The sequence below is a fragment of the Lepidochelys olivacea genome (assembly GCF_965140295.1).
Source record: "Lepidochelys olivacea isolate rLepOli2 genome assembly, chromosome: 4".
Lineage (NCBI taxonomy): Eukaryota > Metazoa > Chordata > Testudines > Cheloniidae > Lepidochelys > Lepidochelys olivacea.
In genome coordinates this window covers 85,950,570-85,976,009 of record NC_140414.1, presented here as the reverse complement: position 1 = coordinate 85,976,009, position 25,440 = coordinate 85,950,570, and the positions used below count along the sequence as shown (strand labels likewise).

Sequence of the window (25,440 nt, the reverse complement as noted above, 5' to 3'; positions counted from 1 at the left end):
TGCTTTAGACAAGGAATACAGTCTGTTGTTTTAGGCTCTAGAAAGCATTATACTTTTGTTTTATTTGTAACCCGTGGTTCTTATCACCCTTGCTCACCAAGTTAACTTTTGTTAATAAACCTGTATTTGTTTTCACTATAGATTACAGTGCTCAGTTATTGTATGGACCTGATACCCAGTTGAATCAAACAAGCTAATGTGTACACACTATTCCCTTGGGAGTAACAAATTTGGTTATTAACTGAGTGTGTCCAACGACAGGGGCTGTACACTATCGGGGAAAGCTCTTCAAGTTTTAAGTGCACACAAGGCTTTAAAGTATGAACTCCCTCGTAGACACTTAGTTTGAATTAGCGTCCTTGATTTGATTTAGTTTAACTTAAAGCAATTTAACTAACCCACTATATTCTTTCCTGCATTTCTGCACACAAGTCACAGATCTTTACTTTGTGATCCTCCACCTATTTTATACACTCCATGGTTATAGAAGGTTTTTTTTTATTATTAATCATTCATGTCCTGTATGTTTTTATTTATGAATTGCACAGGGCTTAACAATTAAGGCTCAATACCCTTATTATATGTTGCAGATCAGGAAACTGGGAGACCTGGAGTTTACAAAGGCATCAGAACAGCAGGAAATGAAATACAACTTTCTGACTCAGTGCTGTGATGTGTTCAGTAAACACCATTTCCTTCCATGACGAGTTAGGAGAAATTCTGACTGACCCCCCACAACCTTTTAAAAAGTGGAGTGAAATTGTTGCTTTGGTTAATACTTATTCAAGCACTTGTTTGTTGGGGCCACTTCTTCAGCTTCACTGCACACACAACTCTTGTTGAAATCAAAAGCTACATACCTTACCCCCAATTAGTTCATTATGCAAAACAGCTGTAGAATCATCACTTTAACGTATTGCAATCAAGTGTCTAGAGCTTAGGTACTTTTAAGATGTTACCATGGAATCTGAGTGCTTTACAGTCTTTAATGTATTTATCCTCACAACAACCCCCTGAAGTAGGGAAGTACTATTATCCCCATTTTACAAATGGGAAACTGAGACAGAGACTAAGATCCAGATCTTCAAAAGGTATTTAGAAATCTGCTTTGTCCAAGGTCACACACCAAGCCCGTGGCAGAGCAGGAAAATGAACCCAGTCTCCAGTAGACTAAGCTAGTACCCTAACCACTACACCAACCATCCAATACATTTTCTTACCTATCAAATTTTATCTAATGACAAGTTGTTTTTCCAACTGTTGGTGCGGCAAACTCACCATCAAGCTGTACTCTGCCTTCTATGATACCATCAGAGATTCAGGAATCTGAAAGTAGTTCAGTTTTGTCAATTCACAGGACTGAAGAGAACCATGCAGACTATTCATCAACTTTTATTAGTTCTACAGTGCTAACAGTTGTAGAATTTGATGTTGACAATATAGAACAGATCTGTTGAGTAAGATCGCACCATTTTTACATAGAAAAAGTGCCTAACTAGCATTATTTTAAATTTGGGAAACTCCTCTCACTGCATTGAAAAAACACTATGATCAGCATGCTCTCAGCCATTACTTTTATTATCCAGTTTTTTATACCTCACATTTATATAATTCTTTCCAGACTGCTGCACCTAAAGGGCCATGGTTTCCCATGATCTTTGTATGAAACTTCCAGATATCACTGTGAGTACTGAGTGTGTAAACAGAGTAAAATAAGGCTCAAAATATGTGTAAACTCGTTTCAAAAGACACACTCAACAGAAGCACCTGCATTTTCCTCTGCCCGCACATTTAATTGAGGATAGCAGAGTGGGAACAGTATACATTCCATTATTTATTGGAAAATATTGTTATTCTAGTTTTACATTACTATCTCTTGTGCATCTTAATAAAACAATAAGAACCACCAGTAACTACACCTTGAAACCCATCCACACTGAAGACAGTGTACATTTTTCTTTTTATATAAAAAAAAGTACTGCTCTGTTGATCATTTTCACAGATGCTCCTGACCCAGTTTAATGTCTAAGATTTTTTTTCAAAAGAGATGTTACTAACATTTATCAAAATTGTCAGTTTTCAAAGCATTTAATAGCTAAAACAAAGTATTAAAAGTGAGGACATCCCAGAAGTTTATTGTTTTTAATAGTAGCAGTCATAAAATATGCTTATATAGAAATCCACATTTATCTGAAAAACGAAGTGTAAATGGTATTTCACAAAATGTAAGTTTAATTTGCTTAAAGAGTTTTGGTGGTTTAAATCACCCTGATTGTTTACTGACAATTTGCTATTGTAATAATGTTAAACAGGATCACATATTATTTTAGGATTAATTTTAAAATGTTACAACTTTTCATAAAAATAGTCAGCCAACTATTTTCTCTCTTTTCAACAGGAATAGTGAACATTATGGGCAACAAATTTCAAACAGATAAACTTTTCCTTGAAATGTAACAACTTTCAACCATTCAAGTACTATGGTCCCATATATATTCCTATGCAGCTAAAAAGACATGGTAGACAACTGAGCACACTACCACCAAATCGTAAGAATTACAAAATTATTAGACTTTAATCAAATTGTACCTTAATCTTTTAATTAAAAATAGAAGACTTAGGTAGACTATTTAGCAAATAAAACAGCACGCCAGTGTGCTCTATATTAAGGCATACCTTTAAATGCACACTTCTTGTGATCTATAAGAAGATATTTACAATTGCTACCGCGTGAAAGGAACAATAATGTAATTGTTCTGCAAAACTGAGAAATACAAAATTTCTGGAAGCCTACATTTTCAGAGTACAAAAGTAACCCTTAGTTACTATGTGTCCTACAGGATCTCTTGAGGATTTCTTAAAGCTGGGGGTAAATTTGAGGGTTTTGACTCTTCATCAAGAAGTACCAAATCTTCAATTTCACGTCCTTTGTACTTTCTTTTACATATCTTTACAATAACTTTCTTCTTGAGAAATAATTTCAAAGCTTCCCTAGAAGCTATAGCTTTGGCATTTTCCTTACTTTTTCCACAGCCAGTACCCAAATAAACAGACTTGCACCTCAGTTCACAAACTATATTTTCATGAGAGCTTTTATTTTGAGGCAAGTCTGCAAGTTCTTTCAGTGGAACAAAAGTTACATCTAAAGTAGCTTTCACAGACTGAATGGATGAGTTTAGAAGTTCTGCATGATTCACGTTGGGACTAAAACCTCCAACAGCAACCAATTTCCAGGCCACAGCTTTGTACAGTCTATTGAAAAAAGGCTGTCTTTCTTTTGCATCTTCACTTGTTAATGGCTTCCATGACACTTTAGCAGGATTTTCACTAGCCTGGGAGCTGCTTTTGGAAGCCACCGGTGGAGCGCTGGCCTGGGAGCTGCTTTTGGAAGCCACCAGTAGAACGCTGGCCGGGGAGCTGCCTTTGGCGGCCGCCGGCGGCGCGCTGGCCGGGGAGCTGCCTTTGGCGGCCGCCGGCGGCGCGCTGGCCGGGGAGCTGCCTTTGGCGGCCGCCGGCGGCGCGCTGGCCGGGGAGCTGGCCGGGGAGCTGCCTTTGGCGGCCGCCGCCGCTGCCGGCGCGCTGGCCGGGGAGCTGCCTTTGGCGGCCGCCGCCGCTGCCGGCGCGCTGGCCGGGGAGCTGCCTTTGGCGGCCGCCGCCGCTGCCGGCGCGCTGGCCGGGGAGCTGCCTTTGGCGGCCGCCGCCGGCGCGCTGGCCGGGGAGCTGCCTTTGGCGGCCGCCGCCGCCGCCGGCGCGCTGGCCGGGGAGCTGCCTTTGGCGGCCGCCGCCGCCGCCGGCGCGCTGGCCGGGGAGCTGCCTTTGGCGGCCGCCGCCGCCGCCGGCGCGCTGGCCGGGGAGCTGCCTTTGGCGGCCGCCGCCGCCGCCGGCGCGCTGGCCGGGGAGCCGCCTTTGGCGGCCGCCGCCGCTGCCGGCGCGCTGGCCGGGGAGCTGCCTTTGGCGGCCGGCGGCGCGCTGGCCGGGGAGCTGCCTTTGGCGGCCGCCGCTGCTGGCGGCGCGCTGGCCGGGGAGCTGCCTTTGGCGGCCGCCGGCGCGCTGGCCGGGGAGCTGCCTTTGGCGGCCGCCGGCGCACTGGCCGGGGAGCTGCCTTTGGCGGCCGCCGGCGCCGGAACCTTGGCCGGGGAGCTGCCTTTGGCGGCCGCCGGCACACTGGCCGGGGAGCTGCCTTTGGCGGCTGCCGCCGCCGGCACACTGGCCGGGGAGCTGCCTTTGGCGGCCGCCAGCGCCGGAACCTTGGCCGGGGAGCTGCCTTTGGCGGCCGCCGGCACACTGGCCGGGGAGCTGCCTTTGGCGGCTGCCGCCGCCGGCACACTGGCCGGGGAGCTGTTTTTGGCGGCTGCCGCCGGCGGCACGCTGGCCGGGGAGCTGCCTTTGGTGGCCGCCGGCGCCGGAACCTTGGCCGGGGAGCTGCCTTTGGCGGCCGCCGGCACACTGGCCGGGGAGCTGCCTTTGGCGGCTGCCGCCGCCGGCACACTGGCCGGGGAGCTGCCTTTGGCGGCTGCCGCCGCCGCCAACAAAGCACTGGCCGGGGAGCTGCTTTTGGTAGGCGCCACCGCCGGCGCGCTGGCCGGGGAGCTGCTTTTGATAGGCGCCACCGCCGGCGCGCTGGCCGGGGAGCTGCTTTTGATAGGCGCCACCGCCGGCGCGCTGGCCGGGGAGCTGCTTTTGGTAGGCGCCACCGCCGGCGCGCTGGCCGGGGAGCTGCTTTTGGTAGGCGCCACCGCCGGCGCGCTGGCCGGGGAGCTGCTTTTGGTAGGCGCCACCGCCGGCGCGCTGGCCGGGGAGCTGCTTTTGGTAGGCGCCACCGCCGGCGCGCTGGCCGGGGAGCTGCTTTTGGTAGGCGCCACCGCCGGCGCGCTGGCCGGGGAGCTGCTTTTGGTAGGCGCCACCGCCGGCGCGCTGGCCGGGGAGCTGCTTTTGGTAGGCGCCACCGCCGGCGCGCTGGCCGGGGAGCTGCTTTTGGTAGGCGCCACCGCCGGCGCGCTGGCCGGGGAGCTGCTTTTGGTAGGCGCCACCGCCGGCGCGCTGGCCGGGGAGCTGCTTTTGGTAGGCGCCACCGCCGGCGCGCTGGCCGGGGAGCTGCTTTTGGTAGGCGCCACCGCCGGCGCGCTGGCCGGGGAGCTGCTTTTGGTAGGCGCCACCGCCGGCGCGCTGGCCGGGGAGCTGCTTTTGGTAGGCGCCACCGCCGGCGCGCTGGCCGGGGAGCTGCTTTTGGTAGGCGCCACCGCCGGCGCGCTGGCCGGGGAGCTGCTTTTGGTAGGCGCCACCGCCGGCGGCGGAACACCAGGCAATGTACTCTTCTTTTCATGTTTGGTTTCCATACTTGAATGATCATTCATTTTTGATTCCGTTCCAGATGAAGCAGATGCTACAGCTGAATTATGCTTGGCAGTGGTTTCATAATTAGCTGCTTTTGTTTCTGGCACTGTGCTCTTTTCTTGGTTTGAGCTAGAGGATGTCAGTGAACGCTCTGAATCTTTTCCCGCATCTTTTTCCTCTTTCTTCAGCAACATGCTCTCCGTCTTCTTGGAAACTTCTGTCTTTGCCAACTTAGCATCATTTCCAACATCCTTAGAATCTCTGCTTTTGTCAACAGCTCGTTTCTTGCAAGGTTCCTCTACCCCTTCTAAAAAACACAAATAGAGTTATGTCCTTACTTCCATAACTATAAAGCATAGCTCCCTGTCTACTGGCAATTGATTTAAAGTTTCTAGAACGATTAGGCCAAAAAAAATCTCTCCTGGCCCTAAAACTGATTAATTTAAACCAGTGGTTCTCAACCAGAGGTATGCGTACCCCTAGGCAGAAATCTTATAGGGGGTATATCAACTCGTCTATATATTTGCCAAGTTTTACAACAGGCTACATAAAAAGAACTAGAAAAGACAGTACATACTAAATTTTATACAGACAAAATGAGAAAGCAAGCAATTTTTCAGTAATAGTGTGACTGTGACACTTTTGTATTTTTAGGTCTGATTTTGTAAGCAAGTAGTTTTTAAGTGAGGTGAAACTTGGGGTATGCAAGACAAATCAGACTCCCTGAAAGGGGTACAATAGTCTGGAAAGGTTGAGAACCACTAGTTTAAACACCCACAAACTCAAGAGTTTGAAATCTGATTCCAAATGTTACCTTGAAATTCCAAGGCATTTCAATCTCAAAGAGATATGCTAAACTGGGTGCTATGATACGAACATAGACCCAGGGTTCAAATGCAAGGTTTTGATTTGGACACCTCTCTATTTTATTTACTATTACTACAAAGCTCTTCAAAGCACTGTTTTCTTTTGGCAATTTCTTTAAAACTAGACACATTTACAGCCGATATGAGTATAAAGGTGGATATGCTTCACATTTGGTCATTTCTATTAGAAAAGCTTACTGTGAGCACAATATAATGGGGTGAAAGGTCAGAGCACAAATTGCAGAGCACAAATGCCTGCAACAAACCTATTTAAAGAATACTTTTAACTCAGTAATTCAGACGCATTTGATGCAGTCAAACAGCAACACTATGGCTTAAAATAGCAAGATACTGTACTCTCATGTTTAAAGTTGAACACTGAGACAGACAAATGAGAGTTTGCACTGACATTATCCTGGGAGGTTTTAAATCCTGGTTATGTCAGCGATTACTTTACTAAAGATGGGCAAAGGCAAGTTCTCAACATTTGAAAATCGTTTTCTAGACTCCTAGGAATTGTCACAGCTATGATCTGCTAACCATTGCTACTTGATATGCCTCTTTTCTTCACCTTGGCAACCAGTTCATCTCTCGTCGTGTGGGCGGGCGCATCGGTCACTTTGATGCCTTCAGCCATTTCCAGCACCTTTTCCATCACCGACAGCGGGTACCTGGGCAGGGGAAGACAACGGGAGCGAGCTCGGCGCGTCTCCAAGGGAAACGCGCGCCCGCCAGCCCGCCAACGGGGCGCCCCGACCCTTGCCAGAGCCCCCCGCCACTGCCCACGCCACTCACCGGCAGCCGAGGAAGACGTGGTTGGCCCACACCATGGAGAGAGAGACGAGGCGCTGCAGGGCCCCGCTGTCCCCGGCCGGCGGGCCCCCCGCGTTGCGCAGCAGGAACTCGCGGCGGTGCCGCCAGTGGTGCTCGGGCTCGCAGTCCCCGCGCAGCGTCTCCACCCAGGCCGCCTCCTGCCGGCTCCGGCCCAGCGGCTCCGAGGCCGCGGCCTCCGCCATGTTCGCGGCTCGGCCCCGCGGCCCTGCCCGCCTCGCCCCGGCCTGAGGCCGCTACTGCACCGGCTTCCCGTCTGCACGCGCCTCGCGAGCCCGGCCACCGGCGAGCCCTGACCCGCTCCCGCCTCGAGCCGCTGCACCGGGCGCGCGGAGACCGCTCTCGGAGCCAAGAACAACGGATTCAGCCAATCCGCCGCTTCCTTCCGTCTGTCGATTATGACCTCACTACCGGTGCGGCCTCCGCGAGAGAAACGGAGCCGCGGGAACCCGCTGCCTTCCCAGCGGGCTCTGCGGTTCAGAACTGGTGTCTATTGTCTCCCCCGGGGCCTCCCACCAGGAGCCGGGAGCGCTTAGGGAAGCGGCCGCTTGCACCGCCGTCATAAATAGGAACGTCCGTCCCGTCCCGTTCCACGAGTGATTATGACGTCGCTGAGGGCCTTGTCCAAGCTCCATGCCCAAGATACCCGGCTGGAGGGTCAAGGACTGGTTCAGCGCGTGGCCCCCGGGTCCCGGCACCGTGACCACACGAGACCCTTTGTGAAACCCCCCCAGGGAAAGAACCTGGGCAATGCCTTCGTGTCCTTCTGTGTCACGGTGCTCACTGTTCGGGGGCAGCTCATGGTCACCCTGAGAGCTGGGTCCCCTCCTCTGGACTGCAAATAAATGGCTTGGAGGGCTAGTATAGCAGATGGCATGGAGAAGGAAAGAGCAGATAAGCCCACAGCTTCACAATCACTGGCCTCTTAGAACCATGGTTGGTGTATGTGTAGCTGCAACAGACTACATTTGTGCACTGAAATGGACAGACATGTTTGCTGCCTTTCTAAGTTTAAAGTTACATTCTGTTAATCTGTGCTCAAAGATTATATTGCAGGCTACATTGGTTTTCTGCCTTGGTTTTGCCACTCAATTTTCTGGTTTTGGAGACAAGAACTATCTTTATTAGTTCACAACACATGTTGCAGAATGCATAGCCATACTCCTAGCACACAGTACTTGCAAATGTAGAGCAAGCACCATACAACTCAGCTTCAGAAAAACACACAGTGCTATTTATAAAGGTATAGCAAGCACTACACATTCCTAGCAGCACCGAAGCTCCAGGCCCAGAGAACAACAGTCCAGCACAGAATGCTACTGTGGCTGACTGTTAAAATGTTCTTTCAAAGCCTCCCTCAATGGCATAGATCCATGCTTAGCTCTTGTAATGGCCCTTTTGTCTGGCTTTTCAAGGTCAGCAGACAGCAGCTCCACCTCTGTCCTGGCAGCAGCTTTTTCCCCTTTGCCTCACAGATATTATGCAGGACACAATAGGTAGCCATAAACATAGGGATAATTTTCTCACTGAGATTCAATCTGATGAGTAAACACCACCAGGGTCCCTTCAATCTACCAATAGCATATTCAGTCATTCTGCACCTGCTGAACAGCTAGCTGAATTTGTCCTTCATACTGTTGAGGTGACCAGTGTTCAGTTTTATGAGCCTGGAGAGCAAGGGGTAGGTTGGGTCCCCTAGAATCACAATTGGCATTTCAATGTTGCCAATGGTAATCCACCAGTTGGGAAAGAATGTCCCTACTTGCAGCTTTCTGAACAGTCCTGTGTTCTTAAAGATGTGAGCCTCATGCACCTTCCCTGACCAGCCACACTGATACTGATGAATCGTCCCCAGTGATCCACCAATGCTTGCATAACTGTAGAAAAATAGCCCTTTCTGTTGATGAAGTCTGTGGAAAGTAGGCTGTTGCCAAAATATTCATGTGCATGCTGTTTATCACCTCACCAGAGCTGGGAAATCCCATTGCTGCAGATCCATCCACTATGTCCTGCAGTTGCCTGTAGTCCTAGCTGTGTGTAACAGGATCTGATTAATGGCTCTACACGTTTATATGGCAATGGTCCCACTGTAGATTTTCCAAACAAAAAATGATTCCCCATTGACTGGTAGCAGTCTGGCACTGCAAGCTTCCAATCACCATTTGCTTCTCCGCTGTCAGTGCAGCTCTTATTCTGGTGTCCCTGCTCTGGAAGGCTGGGACAAGCTGGGTACACAGATTCAGGAGTGTGGTCTTTCATGTCTGAAAGTTCTGCACCCACTGCTCCACCATCTGTAGCTGCTTTGTTAATGCCACTAACAATCTTGAATTGTTTTTTGCTATGTCCCTCAGCCAACTGTCCTCCAAGAAATTCTCATGTCTCGTGTTGTTGCAGTACTTCCCATGGGTCTGCATACACAGGAGAATTGTGCTTGCAGAATCCTGTGTTTGCAATGTTCATGAGAATACTGAAGATCTGTGCAGGCTCCATTCTTCTGTCAGAGATGGTGGAAGCTGAAAACTGCCATGCAGGTTTGTGGGTTTAAAAAAAAAAGTGCAAAAATTATGAGATATGGATGCTATTATGGTATAGAGAAAGTTTCATGCTGGGAACTTGGATCTTAGGTCCCAAGATCCCTGGGTGAGTCATTTTTACCCCATAACAAATTGCAAAAAAGCTCCAAAAGGCGTAACTCCAGATGGCAGCGTGCTACACACTGGGATACTTACCTGTTGTGTACCACATTTCACATCAACACTACACTCCTGGTGAGCATGCGCAGCACGGACGCAAGCAGCCAAGTATGTACGCACAGGAGCGATATACAAACTTTGGTGGCTCTACACTAATGTAATGTGCATTGACCAAAGCATGTAGCGTAGATATGGCTTTATAATCCCTTCTTTGTTACTCTGTATTTGAGGGAATTCATCCATTCTCTGGTACTAGGCTGATGCCTAAACTGGAGGGAGACGGCTTGTATTTCCCCAAATCTGGAGCTACTGTCCATTTTGTCTGATTGCACACTGACTGGCTTGGCCCCCAAAGACATTGTAACTGCTAGGAAAGAGGACTGCCTTTTGCACCTCTGACATGCTCCAGGAATATCTACTGTGCTGAAGGCTCATACTGATTGAGTGCAGAGGCCCCCGGTGCTGGTAATTGTCACTGGGGAAGGGCTTTGCATGTAGCTGGTCTCTTTGCACCAGCACAGCCAGTGCTTAATTTGTAATGAAAGTTGTGGTGTGGTTCAAACAATTTTTTTACTTTCATAACTGATGTGACAAGCCCAGAGGTGCCAGGGCTATGAACTGTCAAGCCTAGAGGTGTTGGGGCTCAGCTCTAGGAAGCCCTGGCACAAATTAAGTACTGAGCATAGCCTCTTCTTTGGTACAAAGTGACTGAGGGTAATGATGAATTGGGCCTTATATAGCTTGTGACCTGGTGTGCCTGGGGCAGCCCTCCCTGGAAATGCCAAGGTCAGAGGCAAGCTGCAAAAGGGAGAGCAGATACTCCCAAGACTGGTGGATAATGCTGAAGTTAAACTCCCCAATCAGTCACGAACTGTGCTTCTGATCCCCCATACTGGTTATCAAGAAGCAAAAAAGAAATCACACAGCCCCCTTTATTGCATTCCAGTTCTCTGGTCCCCAATCAGCACCTAGGTCCCACACAGTGAGAAGCTGTTTAAAAAACGCTGCTCACGTAATACAAAATGTTCTTCTGACCCCAAAGGGTCAGCCACATTACCAGGTCAGTATAGGTTTGGATCTTACTCAAAATACCACGCTGCCGGCCAATCCTTTAGTGTCTAAAACTAAAGGTTTATTATGGAGAAAAAAGAAAGAACAAGAAGAGAGATGTTAAATGGTAAAGCAGTCACATACATACAAAGATTTCTAAGTCCATATATCAGGTTCCTATCCGTATTGGTGAGTTTGCTGGCTTGAAAGTCCCTCTGGAACACATCCACAGCTTGGATGGGTCATTCAGTCCTTTGTTCAGAGGTTCGTCTGTAGAAAGGTTACTCCAGTGGAAGCAGGAATGAAGACAAAATGGAGAAGATGCGGCTGCCTTTTTCAGTCTTTTGCCATGCAGCTTGTATTTCCTTTGTTCCAAACACAAGCTGCCCAGCATATGGCCAGGCAGCCTTAGAGTTCTGGCCATAGGCATGCCCCTGCATGCCTTGCTGAGTCATAAGGTGTAGCCCTTGCCTTCTTTCAATGGGTCAGTTGTATAGCTAATGTCCCTGGATGGGAAGTCAAGCAGGCTAGGCAGTGCTGATGCCAAACTGTCTGGGGATGCCATCCAGATGCACAGCACAAGTTTGGAAGTACAGACATACCATACATATAACTTACAATACAAAGGTGATACAAACACATAAACAAGATTATCATACCTGGCAAATTATAACATTTTTGCAAAAAGAAAAGGAGGACTTGTGGCACCTTAGAGACTAACCAATTTATTAGAGCATAAGCTTTCGTGAGCTACAGCTCACTTCCTCAGATGCATATCGTGGAAACTGCAGCAGGCTTTATATATACACAGAGAATATGAAACAATACCTATTCCCACCCCACTGTCCTGCTGGTAATAGCTTATCTAAAGTGATTTCCAGCACAAATCCAGGTTTTCTCACCCTCCACCCCCCCACACAAATTCACTCTCCTGCTGGTGATAGCCCATCCAAAGTGACAACTCTTTACACAATGTGCATGACAATCAAGCTGGGCTATTTCCTGCATAAATCCAGGTTCTCACATCCCCCCACCCCCATACACACAGAAACTCACTCTCCTGCTGGTAATAGCTCATCCAAACTGACCACTCTTCAAGTTAAAATCCAAGTTAAACCAGAACATCTGGGGGGGGGGGGTAGGAAAAAACAAGAGGAAACAGGCTACCTTGCATAATGACTTAGCCACTCCAAGTCTCTATTTAAGCCTAAATTAATAGTATCCAATTTGCAAATGAATTCCAATTCAGCAGTTTCTCGCTGGAGTCTGGATTTGAAGTTTTTTTGTTTTAAGATAGCGACCTTCATGTCTGTGATCGCGTGACCAGAGAGATTGAAGTGTTCTCCGACTGGTTTATGAATGTTACAATTCTTGACATCTGATTTGTGTCCATTTATTCTTTTACGTAGAGACTGTCCAGTTTGACCAATGTACATGGCAGAGGGGCATTGCTGGCACATGATGGCATATATCACATTGGTGGATGTGCAGGTGAACGAGCCTCTGATAGTGTGGCTGATGTTATTAGGCCCTGTGATGGTGTCCCCTGAATAGATATGTGGGCACAGTTGGCAACGGGCTTTGTTGCAAGGATAAGTTCCTGGGTTAGTGGTTCTGTTGTGTGGTATGTGGTTGTTGGTGAGTATTTGCTTCAGGTTGCGGGGCTGTCTGTAGGCAAGGACTGGCCTGTCTCCCAAGATTTGTGAGAGTGTTGGGTCATCCTTTAGGATAGGTTGTAGATCCTTAATAATGCGTTGGAGGGGTTTTAGTTGGGGGCTGAAGGTGACGGCTAGTGGCGTTCTGTTATTTTCTTTGTTAGGCCTGTCCTGTAGTAGGTAACTTCTGGGAACTCTTCTGGCTCTATCAATCTGTTTCTTTACTTCTGCAGGTGGGTATTGTAGTTGTAAGAAAGCTTGACAGAGATCTTGTAGGTGTTTGTCTCTGTCTGAGGGGTTGGAGCAAATGCGGTTGTATCGCAGAGCTTGGCTGTAGACGATGGATCGTGTGGTGTGGTCAGGGTGAAAGCTGGAGGCATGCAGGTAGGAATAGCGGTCAGTAGGTTTCCGGTATAGGGTGGTGTTTATGTGACCATTGTTTATTAGCACTGTAGTGTCCAGGAAGTGGATCTCTTGTGTGGACTGGACCAGGCTGAGGTTGGTGGTGGGATGGAAATTGTTGAAATCATGGTGGAATTCCTCAAGGGCTTCTTTTCCATGGGTCCAGATGATGAAGATGTCATCAATATAGCGCAAGTAGAGTAGGGGCTTTAGGGGACGAGAGCTGAGGAAGCGTTGTTCTAAATCAGCCATAAAAATGTTGGCATACTGTGGGGCCATGCGGGTACCCATAGCAGTGCCGCTGATCTGAAGGTATACATTGTCCCCAAATGTGAAGTAGTTATGGGTAAGGACAAAGTCACAAAGTTCAGCCACCAGGTTAGCCGTGACATTATCGGGGATAGTGTTCTTGACGGCTTGTAGTCCATCTTTGTGTGGAATGTTGGTGTAGAGGGCTTCTACATCCATAGTGGCCAGGATGGTGTTATCAGGAAGATCACCGATGGATTGTAGTTTCCTCAGGAAGTCAGTGGTGTCTCGAAGGTAGCTGGGAGTGCTGGTAGCGTAGGGCCTGAGGAGGGAGTCTACATAGCCAGACAATCCTGCTGTCAGGGTGCCAATGCCTGAGATGATGGGGCGCCCAGGATTTCCAGGTTTATGGATCTTGGGTAGTAGATAGAATATCCCAGGTCGGGGTTCCAGGGGTGTGTCTGTGCGGATTTGATCTTGTGCTTTTTCAGGAAGTTTCTTGAGCAAATGCTGTAGTTGCTTTTGGTAACTCTCAGTGGGATCAGAGGGTAATGGCTTGTAGAAACTCGTGTTGGAGAGCTGCCGAGCAGCCTCTTGTTCATATTCCGACCTATTCATGACGACAACAGCACCTCCTTTGTCAGCCTTTTTGATTATGATGTCAGAGTTGTTTCTGAGGCTGTGGATGGCATTGCGTTCCGCATGGCTGAGGTTATGGGGCAAGTGATGCTGCTTTTCCACAATTTCAGCCCGTGCACGTCGGCGGAAGCACTCTATGTAGAAGTCCAGTCTGCTGTTTCGACCTTCAGGAGGAGTCCACCTAGAATCCCTCTTTCTGTAGTGTTGGTAGGGAGACCTCTGTGGATTAGTATGCTGTTCAGAGGTATTTTGGAAATATTCCTTGAGTCGGAGACGTCGAAAATAGGATTCTAGGTCACCACAGAACTGTATCATGTTCGTGGGGGTGGAGGGGCAGAAGGAGAGGCCCCGAGATAGAACAGCTGCTTCTGCTGGGCTGAGAGTATAGTTGGATAGGTTAACAATATTGCTAGGTGGGTTGAGGGAACCATTGCTGTGGCCCCTTGTAGCATGTAGTAGTTTAGAAAGTTTAGTGTCCTTTTTCTTTTGTAGAGAAGCAAAATGTGCGTTGTAAATGGCTTGTCTAGTTTTAGTAAAATCCAGCCACGAGGAAGTTTGTGTGGAAGGTTGGTTTTTTATGAGAGTATCCATTTTTGAGAGCTCATTCTTAATCTTTCCCTGTTTGCTGTAGAGGATGTTGATCAGGTGATTCCGCAGTTTCTTTGAGAGCGTGTGGCACAAGCTGTCAGCATAGTCTGTGTGGTATGTAGATTGTAATGGATTTTTTACCTTCAGTCCTTTTGGTACGATGTCCATCTGTTTGCATTTGGAAAGGAAGATGATGTCTGTCTGTATCTGTACAAGTTTTTTCATGCAGTTGATAGATTTCCACTCCATACGGCTAAATGCAGTGCCTTGCATAATGACAGGTTTCAGAGTAGCAGCCGTGTTAGTCTGTATTTGCAAAAAGAAAAGGAGGACTTGTGGCACCTTAGAGACTAACCAATTTATTAGAGCATAAGCTTTCGTGAGCTACAGCTCACTTCCTCAGATGCATATCGTGGAAACTGCAGCAGGCTTTATATATACACAGAGAATATGAAACAATACCTATTCCCACCCCACTGTCCTGCTGGTAATAGCTTATCTAAAGTGATTTCCAGCACAAATCCAGGTTTTCTCACCCTCCACCCCCCCACACAAATTCACTCTCCTGCTGGTGATAGCCCATCCAAAGTGACAACTCTTTACACAATGTGCATGACAATCAAGCTGGGCTATTTCCTGCATAAATCCAGGTTCTCACATCCCCCCACCCCCATACACACAGAAACTCACTCTCCTGCTGGTAATAGCTCATCCAAACTGACCACTCTTCAAGTTAAAATCCAAGTTAAACCAGAACATCTGGGGGGGGGGGGTAGGAAAAAACAAGAGGAAACAGGCTACCTTGCATAATGACTTAGCCACTCCAAGTCTCTATTTAAGCCTAAATTAATAGTATCCAATTTGCAAATGAATTCCAATTCAGCAGTTTCTCGCTGGAGTCTGGATTTGAAGTTTTTTTGTTTTAAGATAGCGACCTTCATGTCTGTGATCGCGTGACCAGAGAGATTGAAGTGTTCTCCGACTGGTTTATGAATGTTACAATTCTTGACATCTGATTTGTGTCCATTTATTCTTTTACGTAGAGACTGTCCAGTTTGACCAATGTACATGGCAGAGGGGCATTGCTGGCACATGATGGCATATATCACATTGGTGGATGTGCAGGTGAACGAGCCTCTGATAGTGTGGCTGATGTTATTAGGCCCTGTGATGGTGTCCCCTGAATAGATATGTGGGCACAGTTGGCAACGGGCTTTGTTGCAAGGATAAGTTCCTGGGTTAGTGGTTCTGTTGTGTGGTATGTGGTTGTTGGTGAGTATTTGCTTCAGGTTGCGGGGCTGTCTGTAGGCAAGGACTGGCCTGTCTCCCAAGATTTGTGAGAGTGTTGGGTCATCCTTTAGGATAGGTTGTAGATCCTTAATAATGCGTTGGAGGGGTTTTAGTTGGGGGCTGAAGGTGACGGCTAGTGGCGTTCTGTTATTTTCTTTGTTAGGCCTGTCCTGTAGTAGGTAACTTCTGGGAACTCTTCTGGCTCTATCAATCTGTTTCTTTACTTCTGCAGGTGGGTATTGTAGTTGTAAGAAAGCTTGACAGAGATCTTGTAGGTGTTTGTCTCTGTCTGAGGGGTTGGAGCAAATGCGGTTGTATCGCAGAGCTTGGCTGTAGACGATGGATCGTGTGGTGTGGTCAGGGTGAAAGCTGGAGGCATGCAGGTAGGAATAGCGGTCAGTAGGTTTCCGGTATAGGGTGGTGTTTATGTGACCATTGTTTATTAGCACTGTAGTGTCCAGGAAGTGGATCTCTTGTGTGGACTGGACCAGGCTGAGGTTGGTGGTGGGATGGAAATTGTTGAAATCATGGTGGAATTCCTCAAGGGCTTCTTTTCCATGGGTCCAGATGATGAAGATGTCATCAATATAGCGCAAGTAGAGTAGGGGCTTTAGGGGACGAGAGCTGAGGAAGCGTTGTTCTAAATCAGCCATAAAAATGTTGGCATACTGTGGGGCCATGCGGGTACCCATAGCAGTGCCGCTGATCTGAAGGTATACATTGTCCCCAAATGTGAAGTAGTTATGGGTAAGGACAAAGTCACAAAGTTCAGCCACCAGGTTAGCCGTGACATTATCGGGGATAGTGTTCTTGACGGCTTGTAGTCCATCTTTGTGTGGAATGTTGGTGTAGAGGGCTTCTACATCCATAGTGGCCAGGATGGTGTTATCAGGAAGATCACCGATGGATTGTAGTTTCCTCAGGAAGTCAGTGGTGTCTCGAAGGTAGCTGGGAGTGCTGGTAGCGTAGGGCCTGAGGAGGGAGTCTACATAGCCAGACAATCCTGCTGTCAGGGTGCCAATGCCTGAGATGATGGGGCGCCCAGGATTTCCAGGTTTATGGATCTTGGGTAGTAGATAGAATATCCCAGGTCGGGGTTCCAGGGGTGTGTCTGTGCGGATTTGATCTTGTGCTTTTTCAGGAAGTTTCTTGAGCAAATGCTGTAGTTGCTTTTGGTAACTCTCAGTGGGATCAGAGGGTAATGGCTTGTAGAAACTCGTGTTGGAGAGCTGCCGAGCAGCCTCTTGTTCATATTCCGACCTATTCATGACGACAACAGCACCTCCTTTGTCAGCCTTTTTGATTATGATGTCAGAGTTGTTTCTGAGGCTGTGGATGGCATTGCGTTCCGCATGGCTGAGGTTATGGGGCAAGTGATGCTGCTTTTCCACAATTTCAGCCCGTGCACGTCGGCGGAAGCACTCTATGTAGAAGTCCAGTCTGCTGTTTCGACCTTCAGGAGGAGTCCACCTAGAATCCCTCTTTCTGTAGTGTTGGTAGGGAGACCTCTGTGGATTAGTATGCTGTTCAGAGGTATTTTGGAAATATTCCTTGAGTCGGAGACGTCGAAAATAGGATTCTAGGTCACCACAGAACTGTATCATGTTCGTGGGGGTGGAGGGGCAGAAGGAGAGGCCCCGAGATAGAACAGCTGCTTCTGCTGGGCTGAGAGTATAGTTGGATAGGTTAACAATATTGCTAGGTGGGTTGAGGGAACCATTGCTGTGGCCCCTTGTAGCATGTAGTAGTTTAGAAAGTTTAGTGTCCTTTTTCTTTTGTAGAGAAGCAAAATGTGCGTTGTAAATGGCTTGTCTAGTTTTAGTAAAATCCAGCCACGAGGAAGTTGCCCCATAACCTCAGCCATGCGGAACGCAATGCCATCCACAGCCTCAGAAACAACTCTGACATCATAATCAAAAAGGCTGACAAAGGAGGTGCTGTTGTCGTCATGAATAGGTCGGAATATGAACAAGAGGCTGCTCGGCAGCTCTCCAACACGAGTTTCTACAAGCCATTACCCTCTGATCCCACTGAGAGTTACCAAAAGCAACTACAGCATTTGCTCAAGAAACTTCCTGAAAAAGCACAAGATCAAATCCGCACAGACACACCCCTGGAACCCCGACCTGGGATATTCTATCTACTACCCAAGATCCATAAACCTGGAAATCCTGGGCGCCCCATCATCTCAGGCATTGGCACCCTGACAGCAGGATTGTCTGGCTATGTAGACTCCCTCCTCAGGCCCTACGCTACCAGCACTCCCAGCTACCTTCGAGACACCACTGACTTCCTGAGGAAACTACAATCCATCGGTGATCTTCCTGATAACACCATCCTGGCCACTATGGATGTAGAAGCCCTCTACACCAACATTCCACACAAAGATGGACTACAAGCCGTCAAGAACACTATCCCCGATAATGTCACGGCTAACCTGGTGGCTGAACTTTGTGACTTTGTCCTTACCCATAACTACTTCACATTTGGGGACAATGTATACCTTCAGATCAGCGGCACTGCTATGGGTACCCGCATGGCCCCACAGTATGCCAACATTTTTATGGCTGATTTAGAACAACGCTTCCTCAGCTCTCGTCCCCTAAAGCCCCTACTCTACTTGCGCTATATTGATGACATCTTCATCATCTGGACCCATGGAAAAGAAGCCCTTGAGGAATTCCACCATGATTTCAACAATTTCCATCCCACCACCAACCTCAGCCTGGTCCAGTCCACACAAGAGATCCACTTCCTGGACACTACAGTGCTAATAAACAATGGTCACATAAACACCACCCTATACCGGAAACCTACTGACCGCTATTCCTACCTGCATGCCTCCAGCTTTCACCCTGACCACACCACACGATCCATCGTCTACAGCCAAGCTCTGCGATACAACCGCATTTGCTCCAACCCCTCAGACAGAGACAAACACCTACAAGATCTCTGTCAAGCTTTCTTACAACTACAATACCCACCTGCAGAAGTAAAGAAACAGATTGATAGAGCCAGAAGAGTTCCCAGAAGTTACCTACTACAGGACAGGCCTAACAAAGAAAATAACAGAACGCCACTAGCCGTCACCTTCAGCCCCCAACTAAAACCCCTCCAACGCATTATTAAGGATCTACAACCTATCCTAAAGGATGACCCAACACTCTCACAAATCTTGGGAGACAGGCCAGTCCTTGCCTACAGACAGCCCCGCAACCTGAAGCAAATACTCACCAACAACCACATACCACACAACAGAACCACTAACCCAGGAACTTATCCTTGCAACAAAGCCCGTTGCCAACTGTGCCCACATATCTATTCAGGGGACACCATCACAGGGCCTAATAACATCAGCCACACTATCAGAGGCTCGTTCACCTGCACATCCACCAATGTGATATATGCCATCATGTGCCAGCAATGCCCCTCTGCCATGTACATTGGTCAAACTGGACAGTCTCTACGTAAAAGAATAAATGGACACAAATCAGATGTCAAGAATTGTAACATTCATAAACCAGTCGGAGAACACTTCAATCTCTCTGGTCACGCGATCACAGACATGAAGGTCGCTATCTTAAAACAAAAAAACTTCAAATCCAGACTCCAGCGAGAAACTGCTGAATTGGAATTCATTTGCAAATTGGATACTATTAATTTAGGCTTAAATAGAGACTTGGAGTGGCTAAGTCATTATGCAAGGTAGCCTGTTTCCTCTTGTTTTTTCCTACCCCCCCCCCCCAGATGTTCTGGTTTAACTTGGATTTTAACTTGAAGAGTGGTCAGTTTGGATGAGCTATTACCAGCAGGAGAGTGAGTTTCTGTGTGTATGGGGGTGGGGGGATGTGAGAACCTGGATTTATGCAGGAAATAGCCCAGCTTGATTGTCATGCACATTGTGTAAAGAGTTGTCACTTTGGATGGGCTATCACCAGCAGGAGAGTGAATTTGTGTGGGGGGGTGGAGGGTGAGAAAACCTGGATTTGTGCTGGAAATCACTTTAGATAAGCTATTACCAGCAGGACAGTGGGGTGGGAATAGGTATTGTTTCATATTCTCTGTGTATATATAAAGCCTGCTGCAGTTTCCACGATATGCATCTGAGGAAGTGAGCTGTAGCTCACGAAAGCTTATGCTCTAATAAATTGGTTAGTCTCTAAGGTGCCACAAGTCCTCCTTTTCTTTTTGCAAATACAGACTAACACGGCTGCTACTCTGAAACCTGTCAACATTTTTGCAGATACCTTAAATAACGTATCTGGCATAACTCATTGCAATTTTACAATATTGGTACTCATAATATCCCAAAGTGTCCCCCAGAATCCATACAGCGTCACATAGGCGTGTAGGTAGGGTGATTAAGGAAGTGTTCGTAGAAGAGAAAAGAAAGAAAGAATGTGCTGTTAATTTAAAAAAAAAAAAAGAGGTAGAAAAAAGAAAGAAAGAAGCAATGCTTTCATTCTCACCAGGGAAGGCACTTCTAAACACCTCATTGATGGTGCTAATACTGTGCATTTAATTTTCAAGATAGGAACAAAAAAGAGAGGTGTTTTTGTTCCCACTAGGCAAAGCAGTTTTAAACACCTCATTGATGGTGGTATTGTTAGTCATTTGGGGCTCCATAATAGCTTCTCTTGGTAAAAAAACCTAAAATCTCCAGGTGAAACCCTCCAATGGCTATTGTCACACCAGTGCACCCTCACTTGCTATATTAGGAAGGTTTATTTCTGCTCCTGAAACTAGTGTAGCCAGATCCAATTATTTCTGTGAAGCAAAGTCCCACTGAAATGAATAGGGCAGTTTCCCCAGTGAGTTCAATTATATTTTGTGCTATAAGGATAATATGCCGTGATACTATTTACACAGCTTAATATGAGCAGTCTGCACCTAAGAGCACAGCAAAGTAAAGAGAGCTCAGAGTTATTATCAGAGTAGGGTGAGAACTAAGGGCTCTTATCACCACACTGTAATAAATTCTTAGAGCGCCATCCATGGGTGGATCCTTGAAAGAAGAAGTAATTATCATCAGGCACTTACAATGAAAGCTCCAGATTGGACTGTGTTAAAAAAGCATCTTGACACCGTCACCAGGAAAACAAAATTGCAACCGACCTCTCACCATCACACAAGATGGCATTCATGTTCCACTAGTGCAGCACACCAAAATCCTCACAGTCAAGCAAGGGACATCAATGTATTTCAATTCTACTGATGCATGTGTGGGTGTGTACCCCTTCCCACTGTCTCCCAGCCAATGGACCAGAAAACATGGGAGAATGCAAATGACTGTTTCCAATCTAATTGTCTCAGACCATGGAATTTTATTAGATACCACGTCTTCAAAGAATCCTCAATACAAAAAGGAAATGCTTGTTAAAACAGCATCAAGGACTTTATTTAATTCCATCAGCAGATGGAAATTCAGGATGAAGACTACTATTAAATTCTTAGGTTTCAGAGTAACAGCCGTGTTAGTCTGTATTCACAAAAAGAAAAGGAGGACTTGTGGCACCTTAGCAACTAACCAATTTATTTGAGCATAAGCTTTCGTGAGCTACAGCTCACTTCATCGGATGCATACTGCATCCGATGAAGTGAGCTGTAGCTCACGAAAGCTTATGCTCAAATAAATTGGTTAGTCTCTAAGGTGCCAGAAGTACTCCTTTTCTTTTTATTAAATTCTTACTTCCCTCTGTTGTGCCACTGTAAACAGCTCTGCAGTGTAACATCACCCTCTGTTGTGAGACTTCATCATAATCAAGAACCATGTAGTGTAAGCTTAGAGAGTAAAATTACAGAGAGAAATGAAGGTCTTAACTGAATCTCTTCCCTATGTGCATATGTGTGTGTTCTCAACACCTTCATGGTTGCTTTAAATATTCTTTTGTTAATAATAACAAATTTATATGTGGGGCTGGTAAGGCTACCTGACACTAAGGCTACCTGACACTTCCCATTATATGACCCTGTTTCCAGCTGTTTATAACTTTGCTAAACTTCCACTATTCGGGCTGAAAATTTCCATACTGGGGGTCTGCCTCAGTATGATTTTTTAAAAACATTTGTTTCTGAGAATGAAACTAGGGAAAAATATATTTTGCCCATCTTAAATTCTTGAGACCCTTCTTTTGGAAAGCTCCATTGCCAACCTGGTTTGAAGCGGGGGTTTGACATTTGGCAGGAGGGTTGGCCTTTGTGTCAGGGATGTGCCTTGTGCATCCTTGTGAAAATCTGCATTATGTGGCCAAGTTATCAGCCTCTGAAAAATTGCAGTTTGCAAATTCTCAATAGACATGTCTTCGATATTAGTAGCTAAAGTCTCTGAAGGTTCTCACAGCTCCTAGTGCTGAGCAAATTGTGCACATGCTATCCCCACAAAACAACTGTCCATGCACCATCCCCTCACCACTCCAGTGTGTCAGGACTGCACATGCACAATCCCTACAGAGCATGCTCCAGTGCAGAGCAATGGGGCTAAGAAGGGCGTTCACTGTAATTACTGCACCAGGCCATGGTGGGGCCAGCCATTGGAACTGAGAGCTTGGGAGCCTCTCTCTCCTGTGCTCTCGATGTTGCTGGCACACAGGCAGCATGGAGGTGATGAAAACAGTATATAAACCTGAATAGAACAGAGGAGGGTGCTGACTGATTCAAATACGGAGGGGACAAAAGCCAGACCAGGTGGAAGGAAAGGATTAGACTGGGACAAGGAGTCTGATGAGAATGAGATTGGAAGGGACAAGAGGGAAACTGTGACTGGGAGTTGGAGCAGGGAGAGAGAACAAAGTTGGGGCTGGTTGGGCCAGGAAACTGGGATTGGGACTCACTGAGGAAGAAGACTGGGGTTAGGAGCCACCAAGTGAAATGGGGACTAGGAGATGGTTGGGGGAAGTGTAATGCTTCCCAGGATCACCCAGGGTTGTGACGCACCTCACAACCGCCTGACTTGAAGGTGTGAAGAAGTCTTGTATGTGTTTGCTGTGGATCAGCTCCCTGAAACCACCTGTCTTTGGCAACACAAGCACTTCCTTCCAGGCCTCCACAGGCCTCACTCTGTCCAAGTAAGCAATAGGTACATGCCAACCCCTGAGTCCTCCAAACATCCCTCTAGAGTGCTTAGTCCCTGCGCCACTAAGCACTCACAGAACTCTTAGATCCACTAGTCCCAAAGGAACAGTACACACCAGTTTGTACGACTCAACTCAGATCACCACTTTGCTTAACACCACAGCACTTAGATTATTTATAGTGAAAACAAGAATAAGTTTATTATCAAAGAACAGACACTGAAGTGACAGCGAGTAAGAATATTGGGAACTAAATGTTACATATAACACAAAATCATAACATGCTTTCTAGAGACTCAATTTAAATAACAAGTTATCCTCCTGTCTAAAGAAGCTTCTCTCTCTCCCAAAGTTCTCCCCAGCATTTTCAATCAAGGCTGGCTGAGATCCTTCTTTCATGAAGCAAACTCGCTGTCCAATTATTTCCTAGCTGAAGTCTTTGGCCCATAAATATACCAGAACAAACCTTTGATGTGCATCTCAGGACAGGGTACCACCCGGTGCTGTTTACTTCTTCCTGTTAGTTATCCTCTCGCTGAAGTTTTCACAATGCTTTATTAGCATTTGGCTAAGACTGGAGGCCCATTGTGAACCAGGAAATACTCAGTTTACATGTAAACAGTTAGATGGCAGAAACATCTCTTGTCGGAAAGAAAACTTGTTTTTCACCTTTGTTGGTAATCAGAGCCTAGACACAGACTTCAGAACATAATTTTCAGTGTATGTACATAGCTCCTTAGATAACATCTGTACATGCATTTTGCAATGATATTGATGACCAGTGTGACTCAGGCTTTTATTAGAGGTCTCATATGACAGTTTTTGGTGAACTAGAATGTAATTATGAGGTGGATCCTGTAACCCTTATTCATCTCTTATGTCCACTGCCAGCTGGCATCAAGAAGTCCCTGGGACACAGGGAGAATACTGAAATTGCATGAATGGAGGGGGAGACGGACTTACTGGAGAAAGAGACTGGAGATAGGAACTAATATTGCTGGGGTGGGGGAAACTGGGGCAAGAGAAGAGGAGAGACAGATCTGCCAAGGAGCTGAGGTGTGGGGGGAGAACCGGGACTGGCTGAGCAAAGAGAATGTGAGAAGAAGCCGGCAGGGAGTGGAAGAGGGGGATAGGAGAGAGACTGAGATTGAATGACAAGATTGGGAATTGGAGCCAGTGTGGGAGTGGGACTAGGGAGACAGATTGGATGAAGAGTTAGCAGGAGAGAACTGGAACTGACTGAGCAAGGAAACTGTGAGCCAGGGGAGGCTGGGACTGGCAGCTGGTGAAGGAAATGCATGGGGGCCGGTTGGACTGGCAACGAGTCCGCTGAGGGAGGGGAACACAGTGAATGAAGAGCTGGTGGGAAGGGTGGATACTGGGGCTGGCTGGACAAGCCAGCAAGGGAGGGATGAATGAAACAGGGGGAGGAGAGCCAGATCTGCCAAGGAGGTGGGATGTAGGGGGAGAACTGGGACTGGCTGGGCAAAGGCACTGGGACAAAGAGTCAGGGAGGGAAGACCGGGATTGGATGAGGAGCTTGGGGAGAGAGACTGGTATTGGGAGCCAGTGAGTGGAGGAGAGGTGAGACAAGTCAAATGAGAAGCTGGGACTGGGGAACTGGGACTGGCTGGGCAAGAAGTCTGGGACGGAGGCGAGAAGCCTGAGGAGTGATGGCTGGTACTGCATTGGCAAGGAGATTGTGACTGGGGCGAAGAGCCAGCTGTGGAGAGGGCAGGTGTCAACTTTGGGGGAAATGGGCAGAAGAGTCTATGCCCATTAGAGAACAGTCCCCTCCAGAGCATGGAATGGAACCCAAGATTGCTGAGTTTCATCATTCCTCTGCCATCAGTAGGTACCTGTGAAACTCACTGGCAAAATGTGTCCTATCTCCCTCCAGTGCTGGAACACATAGATATGACAACCTACTATTCCTGTCAGTTATTCCACTAGCTCAAGTGGCAGAGATCCATGAGGTGGATCTCAAGTTCCAACCCTACTGATGACCTGTGTAGGTGTCAATATGATGCCACATGATGACATTTCTTTTCTTTTCTTTTTTTCAGTTTTCTCTTTTTGAAAAACCTAGGAAATTAAATACCAAAAATGCATTCTCAATGAGACTGAAGCTACAGATGGCCCTCAGTTAAAATGCCCTCTTTCAAAACGACCAGTCTTCCATTGTTTACAATGAGAGTGAAGTCAAGCTGCCCTCAGGGAAGATGATGGCCTCCTATGCTGTCAGGAGTCAGAGGGGACACTGGAAGGAGCAGGTAAGCGGAAGCAGTAGCTATCTTTTCTAAAGACAAGCTGTGGCCTCTGTGTCACGGAGAATAATAGGAGATAGTGGCCATTTTGAAAAAAGGCAGTTCTTTGTGGAATTCTCTGAAGTAGAACATTTTTCTTAAGTCTCTGCTGATGGAGAAACTTACAGATATGAAGAATGATGGCAACGATTACCATTACTGCACCAGAACTTGTCCTTTAGAAGCTCAGATTTTGTTTTGTTTGTTTTTTGTTTTTGTTTTTGAAAACAAGTCTGTTGCCATTATGGTTATGAAAAAAACATAAAAAATTAAAAAAAGTCTGGAACAATAGTTTTGAGAGGTGTGAAGTACCAATTCATCTCAATGAGGTGTGATCTTACATGCCAAGTTACTAGCAGAGGGAGGCTATGGAGCTGCCCTGTTTACACTGAGTGAGGTCTCATTTTGGTGCCTGAAGTGAGGGGTGTTTGGAAAATTCCACAACTCTTGTTTTTCACCAATCAAGG

The 25,440-nt window shown here is 47.2% G+C and overlaps 1 protein-coding gene across 1 annotated transcript; it reads right to left on the bottom strand.

Annotated features, from left to right (window-relative positions):
* Positions 1-1,376: 1,376 nt before the first annotated feature.
* On the bottom strand, positions 1,377-7,881 carry CDKN2AIP (CDKN2A interacting protein). Its single transcript, XM_084625748.1, has 4 exons — positions 6,996-7,881; positions 6,741-6,871; positions 3,890-5,641; positions 1,377-3,724 (listed from the first exon to the last, which is right to left on the bottom strand). Exons 1-4 carry the CDS (start codon positions 7,214-7,216, stop codon positions 2,835-2,837), a joined length of 2,994 nt encoding a protein of 997 aa, XP_084481874.1. The 5' UTR covers positions 7,217-7,881; the 3' UTR covers positions 1,377-2,834.
* Between the last annotated feature and the right edge of the window lie 17,559 nt (positions 7,882-25,440).